This window comes from Felis catus, chromosome E2 (assembly GCF_018350175.1).
Source record: "Felis catus isolate Fca126 chromosome E2, F.catus_Fca126_mat1.0, whole genome shotgun sequence".
Taxonomy (NCBI): domain Eukaryota; kingdom Metazoa; phylum Chordata; class Mammalia; order Carnivora; family Felidae; genus Felis; species Felis catus.
The window spans coordinates 3,300,956-3,314,885 of NC_058382.1; the positions used below are offsets into that span (position 1 = coordinate 3,300,956).

At 59.1% G+C, this 13,930-nt stretch overlaps 1 protein-coding gene across 2 annotated transcripts; it reads left to right on the top strand.

The window, feature by feature from the left end:
* Positions 1-292: 292 nt before the first annotated feature.
* TNNT1 (troponin T1, slow skeletal type) lies at positions 293-13,574 on the top strand. Of its 2 annotated transcripts, XM_006940843.4 has the most exons (14): positions 293-370; positions 2,601-2,642; positions 2,750-2,763; positions 2,947-2,973; positions 3,215-3,247; positions 3,983-4,004; positions 6,126-6,186; positions 6,466-6,582; positions 6,801-6,878; positions 8,643-8,756; positions 9,410-9,519; positions 12,146-12,236; positions 12,699-12,739; positions 13,450-13,574. In XM_006940843.4, the coding sequence occupies exons 2-14, from the start codon at positions 2,611-2,613 to the stop codon at positions 13,493-13,495; spliced, it is 786 nt and encodes a 261-aa protein (XP_006940905.1). In that variant the 5' UTR covers positions 293-370; positions 2,601-2,610; the 3' UTR covers positions 13,496-13,574. The 2 variants fall into 2 exon arrangements, with proteins under 2 accessions (XP_006940905.1, XP_006940906.1); XM_006940844.4 differs by lacking the exon at positions 3,215-3,247 and having other exon boundaries at positions 295-370.
* The last annotated feature ends 356 nt before the right edge of the window (positions 13,575-13,930 follow it).

Genomic DNA, 13,930 nt, shown 5'->3' on the forward strand with positions numbered 1-13,930 from the left:
TGGTCAATAACTATTCTCCAAGGACCTACTGTGTGCTGGGCCCAGGGACTCCAAAGCAGAGAATGCAGCGTGCTGTACGGGAGGTGGGGAGCCCAGAGGTCGGGGTCACCTGACCCAGCCTGGGATCGGGGCGGTGCTGATGGGGTGGAGGGGTCCCCAAGCAGCCGGGAGGAGCCAGGATCCTAAATGTGGAGCCCGAGTTGGGGCAGGGCCGCCCCAGAGCTGGGACTCCCAGTTGGAGAAAGGAATTCCTCCCCCTCCCTGTCCCCTGGGAGGCGGGGCTGAGCCTCAGCTATAAACCCAGGGGTGCTGCAGCTGGGTCAGCCAGGCTCTGCCCCGCCGTTCTCCGCTCCTGCAGACCCAGCCTTAGGTAACGGTCCCGCTGTCTCCAGGGACTTTGTACTTGGAGGAGGGGACGGGAGGGAAACGGGAGGGGTGTGGAGAGGAGCCACGGAGGTGGAGGGGGCACCAAATAAAGGCTTGAGAATTTGGGAAGCTCAGCCCTTATGGGGACCTGGGATGGAGTATTGGGATTTGGGAATTACAGAGTCTGGGGGTGCCGGGATTGGGGCGTCCCAGAGGAGCACACCTTCAGACCTGGGAGGTCTGAGTCTGAGGGAACCTCAGAAACTGGGGGGTATCTGGGCTTGGATATTAGACAATCTGAATGTCAGGACTGGGGGCCTCAGACTCTGGGGATTCAGGAATTGGGGGTCTCAGGATGCCGAGGCTTCAGAACTTAGGTGTTAAGACCTCAGGCGTCAGGATCTGAGGAAGTCTGAGCCCACCGTCTGGGGTCTCAAGTATTGGGGTCTCGGAATCTGGAGACATGAGGACTTGCGTGTCCCCAGAAACCAGGGACGTCGTAAATTGGGGTCTCAGGATCTGCGGGTATCGGGATTTAGGGATGCTCTTCACCTGGGTACTGTGGAGCCTGGAGGACCTCAAAGTTGGGGTGGTGTCCCTGTAGGGGTCAGGATGAGGTCCGTGGACGGGGCCGCTCTGGTCCCGTCCTGCCTCCTCCTAGGCTGTGGGCAGTGGGGAAAGGAGGGGACAGGTGGGAAGGTAACCAGCCAGAGGGGAGGGGGAGGGGTGGGGGGGAGCGGGTGTGACTAAGTCTCCCAGGAGCCTCCCCCCTTGAATCCCTTCTTAGGAAATGTCCTCTGTTTCACCATCTACGACATCCCCCCGAAATAGCCTTTGGAGGCGGGGCAGCTATTGTCTTCGGGCCACAGTCCCTTCCCAAATACCTTCTCCTAATCCCAGCTCAGATCGGGTTCCCATGGCCATGTCATAAGACAAAAGAGGACAGCTGAGGTGGTGGAGGGGCAAGAGTGGCGGCTTCGGGGCTGTGCCCGACCACACCGCCCAAAGCCCTTTCCCCGTCAGGGCCCCCGGCCCCTCCTCCCTCAGACCCAGGAGTCCCGGCCCCCAGCTGCTCCTCCCTCAGACCCGAGTCCGGGCCCCCTGCCGCCCCCTGCCCCTCTTCCGTCAGACCTAAGAACCCAGCTAACACCCAGCCCCTCCTCCCTCAGACCCAGGCCCCCAGTCCCCTCCTCCCTCAGACCCAATAGTCCAGGCCCCCAGCACCACCTCCTTCAGACCCAGGAGTCCAGGCCCCCAGTCAGGAGTACTGCCCCCCAGCCCCTCTTCCCTCAGACCTACGAGTCCTGACCCCCAGGATCTCTTCCCTCAGACCTGGAAGTCCTCCTCCTCCCTCCTCCCTCAGACCTAGGAGTCCAGACCCCCAGGACCTCCTCCCTCAGACCAGGCCCCAGCCCCCAAACCCCTCCGCCCTCAGACCCAGGAGTCCAGGCCCCAGCCACTCCTCCCTCAGACCCAGGAGTCCTGAACCCCAGCCCCTCCTCCCTCAGACCTAGGAGTCCTGACCCGCAGGACCTCCTCCCTCAGACCAGGCCCCAGGCCCCAAACCCCTCCTCCCTCAGACCCAGGAGTCCAGATCCCAGCCCCTCCTCCTTCAGACCCAGGAGTCCAGACCCCCAGGACCTCCTCCCTCAGACCAGGCCCCAGGCCCCAAACCCCTCCTCCCTCAGACCCAGGAGTCCAGATCCCAGCCCCTCCCCCCTCAGACCCAGGAGTCCAGGCCCCAGCCACTCCTCCCTCAGACCCAGGAGTCCTGAACCCCAGCCCCTCCTCCCTCAGACCTAGGAGTCCTGACCCCCAGGACCTCCTCCCTCAGACCAGGCCCCAGGCCCCAAACCCCTCCTCCCTCAGACCCAGGAGTCCTGAACCCCAGCCCCTCCTCCCTCAGACCTAGGAGTCCAGGCCCCCAGGACCTCCTCCCTCAGACCCAGGAGTCCTGAGCCCCAGCCCCTCCACCCTCAGACCAGGCCCCAGGCCCCAAACCCTCCTCCCTCAGACCCAGGAGTCCAGGCCCCCAGCCCCTCCTCCCTCAGACCCGGGAGTCCTGAACCCCAGCCCCTCCTTCCTCAGAACTAGGAGTCCTGACCTCCCAGGACCTCCTCCCTCAGAACCGAAAGTCCTGAACCCCAGACCCTCCTCCCTCAGACCAGGAGTCCAGGCCCTCAGCCCCTCCTCCAACGGGACCCCAGCTGACTGCTGCGTTTTCTGGTCCTCAGGTCACACAGGATGTCTGACACCGAGGAGCAGGAATATGAGGAGTGAGTGGCAGGCGGGAGGGCTGGGGGCGTGGAGATGTGGGAACATTCTCCCACCTGCAAGACGTCTAACAGTCCCTCTCGCTCTTTCCTCCCATCCCTGCCCTCAGGGAGCAGCCCGAAGGTGAGTGGGGAGTGGGCCGGCCTTGGTGGCCTGGGGACACGCAGGCGGGAGGCGGGAGGCAGGAGGCGAGAGGACAGGCGGGGCCACCCAACGCCCCCACGCCCACCCTCCGGGGTTCCGGCGCCTCGCGCGGGCCCCGAGGGCTCCTAACCCTGCTTTCTCTGCCCCCACCCCTACCTGCAGAGGAGGCTGCGGAGGAGGAGGAGGAAGGTGAGGCCTGGACTCCGCGGGGCTGCAGCCTCGAAGGCTGCCCCGCGGGGCCGGGTGGGGAGGGGGCGCTGGGCAGGGCAGAGGCCGGCGGGGACGGGGCTCCCGACCGCCCCGGCTTCAGGTCCTTTAACAGCCTCTCCCCTCTCTTTCCTCTCTGCCCCCCACTCCCCGGCGTGGCCGCTCCCCCTCGCTCCCCCATCCTCGCTTCTCCCCTCTCCCCCTCCCCCCTGCCTCCTCCCAGCCGCCGAGGAGCCGGAGCCGGTGGCAGAGCGAGGTAACCGCGGCTGCTTCGCTTGCCGAGACCGATTTCCTCGGGCCCTGACCCCCGCGAGGAACCCCTGCGCCCCCCTGTAACCCGCCCAGGCCCGGTCCTTTAAGCCCCGGAGAGCTCGCGCGCCCTCTGGTGTCCACGAAGGGAAATGGCCTCGCTGAGGCTTTAACCCTTTCCCTTCCTTCTTAAAGGGACCGACACCCAAGCCTTCTTCCCCAACCTGGAGGAATACTTGTAGAAGGGTTGGATGTTTGCGGACAGGCACCCTCCCCCTCCCGCCCATCTTCGCCCCCGACCCTGTCTGTTATTTTTTTCCTCCATATACATTCAAAGGTTGGGGCCCGAGTTGCAGAAGGGGCTATTACTGGGAGCCCGGGATTCCTGTGTCCCCAAGGGGGAGGGGCTGGGGACACCCTGCAGTGCTAGGTCTTAGTGCGGGGGAGGGGGGTGCGGGGGAGGGAGCTGAGCTCTGGGCAGGTGATAGGAGGAAGGTCTGGGGGTTTGGACCCCTGTGGGGGGGGATCCCCACACCAGTTCTGAATGTATATCTGATGCGTGTGACCCTCTTCCTCCTTTACGGCCACCCTGATTTCCTTCTCCCCTCTTGCCCCCCACTCATGCCTCTCCCCTAGAGCTGCTCCTGGGGGCCATAGCTTGGAGGGGGGTGTTCCCTCTCTGGGCGTGTCAGGCCCGCCCCTATGAACTCTTGTTAATTATCTCTTTGTGTTTCCCCATTAGAAGAGGAGCGGCCCAAACCAAGGTGAGATCCTAGGAGGGTGGAGGTGGGGGGTCCCAATCTTATCCTCCTTAATGTGTGCCCCACCAGAGATAGGATGGGGGGGGGGGAAGCAGGAAAGGAGCTGGGGCAATTGAAACGGGAAAGGACAGGGCTTCCTTCTTTCAGCACACGTTCCAGAGACCTTCCCGTGGTGTTGGGCAAGTCAGACCCTGTCTGCTCTGTTGGGGCAACAGACCCCGTTACAGTGATGGTAGCACAGAAGAGGGCCCCATGTTTGCCCTAGGTAGTCAGGGAAGGCTTCCCAGGGGAGGTGATGCCTCAGTCCTGAGGGATGAAGAGTTCACTAGCTGAAGGAGGCCGGAAGGGTATTGTAGGTGAGAAAGCCTGCAGGGTGTGGTGGCTGGATCTAGGCCAGGCTTTCAGGGAACCAACGCAGACACAGCTCATTCTGATGATGAGGTTCCAAACTAGGCAGCTCTGTGGAGGCCATGAAAGCTCACGGGGGGCAGAGGGTCCTGGAGGAAGTGACATCGGGGCCCAAGCTTGGAGACGCAAGGAGGCAGCAACGCAAGCATAAGAAATAACTTAGAAGCAGAGTTCTCAGGGTTGGTTTGGGCAGTGACACCAATTCCATTGTGGCTGGAGTGTGGAGGGCAAGAAGGGGCGCGGCCCTGAAGGCTGGGGGCCCTGGGGAGTCCTGGAGGGGTTTTGAGTAGAGGAGACAGACCTGAGTGAGAGAGTAAGGGGGAGCAAGAGATCATAGGTGTGCTTCAGGAGGAGGGAAGGCCTCAGGGGAAGGGCATTGCAGGCAGAGGGAACAGCATATGAAAGGCCCAGGGGTACAAAGGCACATGGCTTAGCCAGGGAACCGTGAAATGTGTCTGTGAGGGAGGAGAGAAGTTGCTGGAGGAGTTGACTGGGGCCGGATGGAGAAGGGCTTTGAATGCTGAGTTGCTTGGACTTTGTCTTAAGGATGAGATCTGGGTGTTAGAAATGCCCCTCTAAAGTCATGAAAGACGAGGAACCGAAGGTGGACAGCTGGAGACTGGGAGGCCAGGAGGAGGCTGGAAGGAAGGTTCTGGTGAGAGGGACTGAGGCCTGAGCTGGGGCAGGGGGCAAGGGGTGGAAAGGAGGGAACAGACTGGGGAGATTGCCAGGCAAAGGGGTCAGGACTTGCCACTGGGGCAAAGGGAGGGAGGAGGTAAGGACCACGGTCTGGGGTCTGGGCTGGGAACCCCACTCGGTCTTGAGGAAGTCGATGAGTTCAGCGAGGGCGTGACATGTGAGAAAGCGGGAAATGTTCAGGAGGCTCCTGTTAACCTGAGTCTGGGACTTAGAAGCGAGTCCAGGCTGGAGACGGAGTCGGTGAATCCCCCATAATTAATGATAATCAAAGCCACGGAAGTGAGGGACACGGGTCATGAGAGTGTCCCATGGATGAATAAAAGGGCAAAGCTCTCAGAAGAGCTCCCTTCAGAGGAGCGGGAAGAAATCAGGTGAACGTGCTGTCTTAAAAACCAGAGAGGGGCGACTGGGTGGCTCAGTCGGTTAAGCGCCCGACTTCAGCTCAGGTCATGATAGAACACTCCGTGAGTTCGAGCCCCGCGTCGGGCTCTGTGCTGACAGCCTGGAGCCTGCTTCGGATTCTGTGTCCCCCTCCCTCTCTGCCCCTCCCCTGCTCATGCTCTCTCTGTCTCAAAAATAAATAAAAACATAAAAAAAAAATAAAACAGAAGAGAGAATTCCGATTAAGGCCGGATGGAGGGCTGACCACGCTCCGCCCCCAATGCACCGCCCTGTACGAATACACCGCAAGCCGCGTCTGTAACTATATATTTTTTACAAGCCACGTTTTAAAAAGTAACACAAAACGGGTAAAATTCATCTTAACAGCATTTTTTTAATTCAACCCATTATATCTGAAATTTCATCATTTGAACATGTAATCGGTAGGAAACATTATTAGTGAACTATTTTACATGCGTTTGCTGGAGGCAAGTTTTGGAAATTTCACTGGCAAGCCCACGGAATCTGGCTTCGGACGAGCCAGCCACCTGCCTGGTGCTCCGAACCGCGCGTGGCTGCCACCTGCTGGTCGGCGCAGCCCGGGAGCCCCACTTTTCCCCCCTTTCCGCCCGACAGGCCTGTGGTCCCTCCGCTGATTCCCCCGAAGATCCCAGAAGGGGAACGTGTGGACTTCGATGTAAGTACCTGGACATCCGGTCCCCAGGGCGCTTTTGTGCAAATTAGGAAGAGGCGCCGGGTCCCGCTGCCTTTGGGAGGCCGCCTAATGAACCGAGTGGGCCGCTAGTGCCACCTGCTGGAAACATCGCGAAAGCGCCCCGGGTTCTCTAGACTGTCCAAGCCGGTCCCGGCCGGCAGGGGGCCCCGCCCCCGACGTCGCGCAGAGGTGCCCGCAGGCGGGTGCCTCCTCCCCTGCCCTGCCCGGGAATGACGGGGGCCCGCACCCTCCGTGCCGTAGGACATCCACCGGAAGCGCATGGAGAAGGATCTCCTGGAGCTGCAGACGCTCATTGACGTGCATTTTGAGCAGCGGAAGAAGGAGGAAGAGGAGCTCATAGCGCTGAAAGAGCGCATTGTGAGTGGGGCGACTGGGGTGCGGCGAACCCCTCCCTCCCCCGGGGCCTTCCTTGGGGTCCAGGGCAGGCCCGAGGCCGAATCTTTGGGCGCTTGCCTAAGTCGGTGGTCGCACGCAAACTAGCTCATCTCTGCTCTTGACCTCCTTTGCGGGGGGGGGGGGGGGGGGGGGGTGGGGGTGGGGGTTCCTACACCCCCTCATTTTTCTCTCTCCTCCAGGAGCGGCGCCGGGCAGAGAGAGCTGAACAACAGCGCTTCAGAACCGAGAAGGAGCGCGAGCGTCAGGCTAAGCTGGCGGTGGGTGCCTCCCCTCCCCTGGGAGACCAAATGTATTTCTTCAGCTGGTTGCTCCATTTCCCAGTCATGATATTGTCTGAGGTCCTGAGAGAGCCCTTGTGCTGTGTTATTCAAGGATCTGTCGGTTGGAAGGGGCAGAAACCCCAGCCCAAACTGGGTTCAGCAGAAAGAGAATTTTATTGGCTCACATAACTAGACAAGTGTAGAGTGTGACTTGCTTCAGGTATGGCTGGATCAAGGAACTTAAGCAAAATCCCCCAGCTCTTCTCTTCGCATCCCCCGGGCTCACCTTTCTATGGACATTGTGGGTGGTGAGCTCAGCCTGGGTTTGCCTGGGACTTTCCTGGTCGGCGCCCTGAAAATCCTGTATCCCATCAGACCGAGGCGAACGGAGTTGTTGGTCACCCTACTGGACATCCTGTTCTCAGGCAGGGGTGACAAATGACCACCAGCTACTTGGGCTCAAACTCTTTTGTCTGTCTTCTGCATGATCCTGGGGTGCGTTCAGACTGGTCACCTGTCCATCTTGGAGCAAATTGCTGGCTAGTTGTAGGCCCCTGGTTAGAATATTCCCGTTGGTGTAGGGCCTTGGAGGCACGACCTGATTTGGAATCAAGGAGTGGCCCGCCTGAACCACTTTCAAAGATTGGTAGTAGACTGACATGGTCGGCAAGATACTGGTCTCCCAAAGATGTTCGTGTCCCAATTCCCAGAGTCTGTGAATATGGTACCTGGCATGGCAAAAGAGACTTTGCAGGTGCGATCGAGTTAAGGACGTTGAGGTGGGAGATGATTCTGGATTATCCAGATCGGCCTCGTGTTATCACAAAGATCCATACAACAGGGAGACCGTAGGGTCAGAGTCAGAGATACTTGAACATACCGTTCTGCTAGCTTTGCAGAGGGAGGAAGGGGCCAGGAGCCAAGGGTTGCATGCGGTGCCTAGAAGCAAGGGCAAGGGAGTAGATTCTCCCCGGGAGCCCCCAGAAGGAACCGGCCCTCTTCACTCCTTGGTTTTAGCCCGTAAGACCCATTTCAGACTTCTGACCCGCAGAGCTGTAAGGTGATAAGCTTTTGCTGGTTTAAGCCCCTCAGTTTGCCAATTACAGCAGCAGGAGGAAACTGATTCAGGTGGGGCCTGCAAAAACCCATCGTGCCCACCTCACCAGCACTTCCAGGGGGCAGAGGGGTTGGTCTGCAAGCCACCGTTTCTGGGGCATGCCGCGCAGGCTTTCTGAAACGTGGGGATGCCGTCACTAGACGTTCCAGAACCCCTTCCTCAGGCTCGAGGCCATTCAGCCCCTGCTAGTGCCCCAAGCCCCCCGCCCCGTCACCAGTTACCCTCCTTCATCCTCTGAGACATTCTTGTCTCCTGAGAATAAGGGAGATGAAGGCCCAGAGAGGGTGAGTGTCTGCACTGAGGCCACACAGCAATGCTCACCATCGGCCTTCAGGCTACAGGAATGTAGAAAACAAGCAGGCACATCCCTTGCATTTTAATTCTTGCTTGAGGGATATTAAGGACCAGAGAGGAAAGGGACTCACAGGTGGTCACAGAGCCCAGGTGGTCACAGAGCCGGGCCTGGAAGGGCCAGGAGCAGAATGCCTGCATTTTTGCCTTTCCTGACCTTGACTTTGTCCCATGCCTTGGGTCTGGTTGATTGCTGCTTCCATCAGCTCACACCTGAGCCCCCCCCCCCCACTGGAATCTCAGACCCCTCCCCCCAGAGGGTGGCCTTGGGGTTAACCCCTTTCTTCCCTTAGGAGGAGAAAATGCGGAAGGAGGAAGAAGAGGCCAAGAAGCGGGCTGAGGATGATGCCAAAAAGAAGAAAGTTCTATCCAACATGGGAGCCCATTTTGGGGGTTACCTGGTCAAGGTGAGTTCAGTCCCCTGGGACCTAAGGTCTACATTCCCAGGGAGGAGGGGCTGGGGGCCTAGACTTCTGGTTCCTGATAGGGGAGGTCTGAGGGAGGAGGAGGAGGAGGCTGGGGGCCCAGATTTTTGGGTCTGAGGGATGTGGGTGCTGTGGGCCTGGACTCCTGGGTCTGAGGGAGGAGGGGCTGTGGGCCTGGACTCCTGGGTCTGAGGGAGGAAGGGGGTGGAGGTCTGGACTTCTGGGTCTGAGGCAGTAGGGGCTGGGGACCTGAGGCTTGGTCTGAGGGAGGAGGGGCTGGGGGTCTGGGTCCTGGGTCTGAAGGAGGAGGGGCTGGGGGCCCAGAATTTTGGGTCCGAGGGATGTGGGGGCTGTGGGCCTGGACTCCTGGGTCTGAGGGAGGAGGGGCTGGGGACCTGAGGCCTGGTCTGAGGGAGGAGGGGCTGGGGGTCTGGGTCCTGGGTCTGAAGGAGGAGGGGCTGGGGGCCTGGGCTCCTGGGTCTGAGGGAGGAGGGGGGTGGAGGTCTGGACTTCTGGGTCTGAGGGACGAGGGGCCAGGGGCCCAGATTCCTGGGTGTAGGGACAGGTGGCGAGGAGCTCAGCCCCCTGTGTTCTGATGTGTCCCACAGTTGAATACCTCCCCTCTGTACCTTCAGGCAGAGCAAAAGCGTGGTAAGCGCCAGACAGGCCGGGAGATGAAACTACGCATCCTGTCTGAGCGTAAAAAGCCTCTGAACATCGACCACATGGGAGAAGACCAACTCCGGTAGGTGTCCTGGGGGTCTCAGCGTGGGACGGGCTTGTTGTAAGACAGGGAGATAAGGGGACCAGCTCTGGGAGGGCAGAAGCCCAGGTCTGAGCCCTCGTGCTGTGTGACTTTCGGGCAAGTGTCTCCCCCTCTCTGGGCCCCTTGCTGTCTTCCCTGTGAAACATGTCACTGGTATAGGACCCACTTTTTGTGGGTACCGTGACCTGTGGAGCCTGGGAGGTAATAAGGCCAGACGAAATAACTCCCCCAAATTTAGGAGATTCTGTTGACTCATTGATGTCCTGTGGAAAGTTAGGAAGGCCCCGTCTTTTCTCTGAATCGAAGCCAGACGTGCCGGTGAGAACTTTCCAGCCACGTCTCTGCCCCACCAGACTCTACCTCCCCCTTCACCTCCCGTTCACGGGCAGCCCACACCTCATGATAAGCCGTCAGAGGGAAGGCTGCCGAGGACTTTTCCTCCGGGGGCGTCATTTGTGCTGATGTACTCTGGCCTGGGACGTGGCTCATACAGCCAGGAACCCCCACCACCCCGGGGGCTGTACAGTGATGGGGTCTGGAACTCAGCCTCTGACGTCAGTGCTCAGCGCTCAGTGCCCGCTCCACCGCTCACTGCTGAGTGATCTTAGGCACGTTAGGTAATTTCTCTGAGCCTCACTTTCCTTACTGGTAGAAACGGGGATAGGAGGACACAGCCTACCTGGTCCGCCTGGGAAAGGTCGGTGAGGCGACGATAGTGAAGGGGATGGCTGCAGGGCTCATGACCCTGTGAGGTAGATCCTACCATTGTCCTCAAGTTAAAGATGAGGGACCTGAGGCACAGAGAGGTTAAGTAAGCTTTCCAGGGCTGCACAGCGTGCAAGCTTGAGAGCTGGGATTTGAACCCTGGGCTCGCTGTGGTATAAAATGGGGTGACGGTAGCTGGTTAACAGCTGGGTCTCCGGGGGCAGAGACTCCAGCTTATAGCATTTATTTGCCCATTTCTGCGACGTAACCACTCTCACCATGCGGATTTCAGACTACCAGCGTGAGGACACGGCTCGCGGGGTCAGCCCTGGGAGGCGTTTGAATGGCTCCAGCCCGCAGCTCACCATGTGCCCTGCCTTCTGAGCGCGTTATCACAGGGCATAAAATAACACGTAGCTGGTGTTCATTTTTCCCTCTTGTCCTCTTCTTCCCCTGTCCACCAGCACACAGCCACTCGTCACTGGGGTCCGCCAATATTTAGGCCCTGTTATCTCAACTGTATTCCTCAGATAAAGGTCTTGAGGGTGTATACAATTTTTTTAGATAAAAACATGCCCCAGAGCAGAGGGCGGTAGCTAGCGAGAGAAAACCAGGAAGGCTAGTCATGATCAAATGAATAGTGACACTAGCTTTATTGCAGATTTTTGTCAGTTAAGAATATGCTTGGCCTCAGGGCCTGGGTGGCTCAGTCGGTTGAATGTTCAATTGTTTTTTTTTTTGTTTTTTTTTTAATGTTTATTTATGTTTAAGAGAGAGAGAGAGAGAGAGGGGCAGAGAGAGACAGAGAGAGACAGAGCACGAGCAGGGGAGGGGCAGGGAGGGAGACACATGATCCGAAGCAGGCTCCAGGCTCTGAGCTGTCAGCACAGTCCCCAAGCATTCAATTCTTGATTTCAGCTCAGGTCAGGAACTCACAGTTCATGGGTTTGAGCCCCACCTCAGGCTCTGGGCTCACAGTGCAGAGTCTGCTTGGGATCCTCTCTCTCTCTCTCTCTCTCTGTCTCTCTCTTTCTTTATGCCTCTCTCTCTCTCTCTCTCTCTCTCTCTCTCGTGCGCTCTCTCTCTCTCAAAGTAAATAAATAAACTTAAAAAAAAAAAAAAGGATAAGTTTGGCCTCTAGTAAAGAGATCTGTCCATAGCAGCCTAAAATACAGAAGCTGATTTTGTCACAGAGAAGCAATCTGACACTAGGGTAGTCCATAGCTGGTATGGGACCTCTACAAAATCACTGGAGACCCAGACTCCTGTTTTTCTGCTCTGTCACATTTAGCCCCATATTTCCATCCTCAAAATCACCTCATAGTCCAATGTGGCTGCTGGAGCTCCAGCCAACACATCCAAGCAGCGGGAAGAAGTCGCAAGGAAGGAGCCACAAAAGGCTTGCTCGGAAGCCGTGCCTAATGACTGCCTTCACCCCACTGGTCACCCCCACCCTCACGCACAAGGAGATTTGGGAGAGTAGCTTTTTAACTGGACCTGTTGCCAAAGGTTGTGTCTAAGGAAGAAAGGGAGAAGAGATATAGAGCAGGCAGCCACAGATGTTTGTGTACATTTTATGGAGAGGGAAACAGGATCCTAGGGAATCACTCTCGCCAGAAGATAGCAGAGAGGGGATTTGAACCGGGGCTTCCTGACTCCAGAGCCCGAGTTCCTGACCATGACATTATTCTCCCTTACGGAAATGACTTTTGGATGTGGAGACAGGGGGCAGAGACTTAAAAACCCGTTTCTTCTGTTCACTTTGAATATTTTGGCCACACCTCTTAAGGAAATGGTACCAATAATGCCCAACTCAGAGGAGACTGGCCGTGTGGCTTTGGACCGTTCTCTCTGGGCTGTGGGCTGGCCTGGTGCGTGACAGCCCCTCTGCCCCTGCCAGGGAGAAGGCCCAGGAGCTGTCGGACTGGATCCACCAGCTGGAGTCCGAGAAGTTTGACCTTATGGCTAAGCTGAAGCAGCAGAAGTATGAGGTGAGACCCGTGTCCCACGGAGGGCCGCGTAGGGCAGGGGTGGGCATGCGTGCGTGCGTGTCCCACGCAGGGCAAGGGTCTGTGTGCGTGTGTGTCCGGCGCAGGGCAGTGGCGGGTGGGCGTGTCTGGTGCAGGGCAGGGTGGGCAGGCGTACATGCGTGTCTGGCGTGTCCCGCGCAGGGCAGGGGCGTGCGTGCATGTCTGGCGCACGGCAGGGGCAGTCTGGTGTAGGGTAGGGGCGTGCATGCGTGCATGCATGCGTGTCTGGCGCAGGGCAGGGGCGGGTGGGCGTGTTTGGTGCAGGGCAGGGGCGTGCGTGCGTGCATGGGTGCCTGTTCCATGCATGGCAGGGGCGTGTCTGACACGGAGCAGGGGTGGGCGGGCGTGCCCCCGCCCCCCCCGCCCCCCCCCCCCCCCCCCCCCCCCCCCCCCGCCTCATCATCCCCCTCTCTCCCCTTGCAGATCAATGTGCTGTACAACCGCATCAGCCATGCCCAGAAGTTGTAAGTGTGCCTGGGCCGCTGAGCCCCACGCCCCCGCTCCGACCCTGGGGTTCCTCTTTCCTTCCCTGTGGCTCCCCTCCAGTCCCTCGACCCCCTCTTGGCATCTGTCCCTTTCTCTCTGTGTGTCCTTCTCCGGGTTGTCAAGTGGGGCAGGCCATCTTGCCCCCAGGGAGGGTGGACGATGGCTGGAGCGCACCGGGCTGTCGCAGGGGCAGGGGTTGGTGCTCCCGGCCCATGGTGGGGGGAGGCCGGGGAAGCCGGTCAAAACCTGCGGTGCCCAGGGTGGCCCGCCCCGAGTGCCCGTAACCGCTGTAACGGCCGTGACTATTTCCGTGTCCCTAGCCTCCTTTTCTCCGGCTCTCGGTTCCTCTCTCCATGCCTCCCACCGTCTACGTCCTTTCCGCCAGCCTTGACCCATCTTGCGTGCTACCCACGCTCACTCACCCGTCCCTCCCTTCCCCCAGCCCGTCCTGCTAAACATTTATCAGCTTCCACAGGGACACCCTGAGCGTACCCACGGACATCAATTCCCTGAGGTCGGGGGAGCCAGCCTTATGCCATCAAGCGGCATTTGCCTGCCCCTTCCTCTGGGCAGGGAGAGCCGGATTTTTTTGGGGGGGGGGGAGGGCCTTCCTGAATTGGGGGCAGGGCCCACCTCAGACGCTGGGGGAGCCCGTCCTGCCTGACACCCCCTCTCTCTTCTCCTACAGCCGGAAGGGGGCAGGGAAGGGCCGCGTTGGAGGCCGCTGGAAGTGAGGCCCTGGGGCTGGAGCCAGAGCCCTGGGAGGACCTGTCCCGTCTCTGCGGTTTGAAATAAATGCTCCGCTTATAGACACTTACCGAGTTCTATCATTATTACCCCGCAGCCAGCCTGTCCGGTCCCCTTGACTTACAACACTCCATAGGGTGAGGTGTCAAGGTGGAGCCTCCCCCCTGCTGGTGGGAATGTCACACAGCGTGTGGGAACCACTCTGGCAGGTCCTGGAGAGGCTAAACACGGTTAACGGATGACCCAGTCATTCTACTCCCAGGGGTCTGCCCGAGGGAACCGAAAACATACGTCCGTACACACACACACGTGCGCACACACACACACACACACACTGTGCACAAATGTCGGTAGCAACATTACAACAGCCAGAAGGTGGAGACACATGCAAATGTCCAGCAACGAGGAATGCATGCTCAGGT

Excerpts from the sequence above, each read along its gene's own strand:
- TNNT1 (XM_006940843.4), top strand. The coding sequence starts at position 2,611 with ATGTCTGACACCGAGGAGCAGGAATATGAGGA. Across the intron at positions 2,974-3,214 it reads TGCGGAGGAGGAGGAGGAAG|CCGCCGAGGAGCCGGAGCCG; the intron begins GTGAGGCCTGGA and ends GCCTCCTCCCAG. Across the intron at positions 6,583-6,800 it reads TAGCGCTGAAAGAGCGCATT|GAGCGGCGCCGGGCAGAGAG; the intron begins GTGAGTGGGGCG and ends TCTCTCCTCCAG.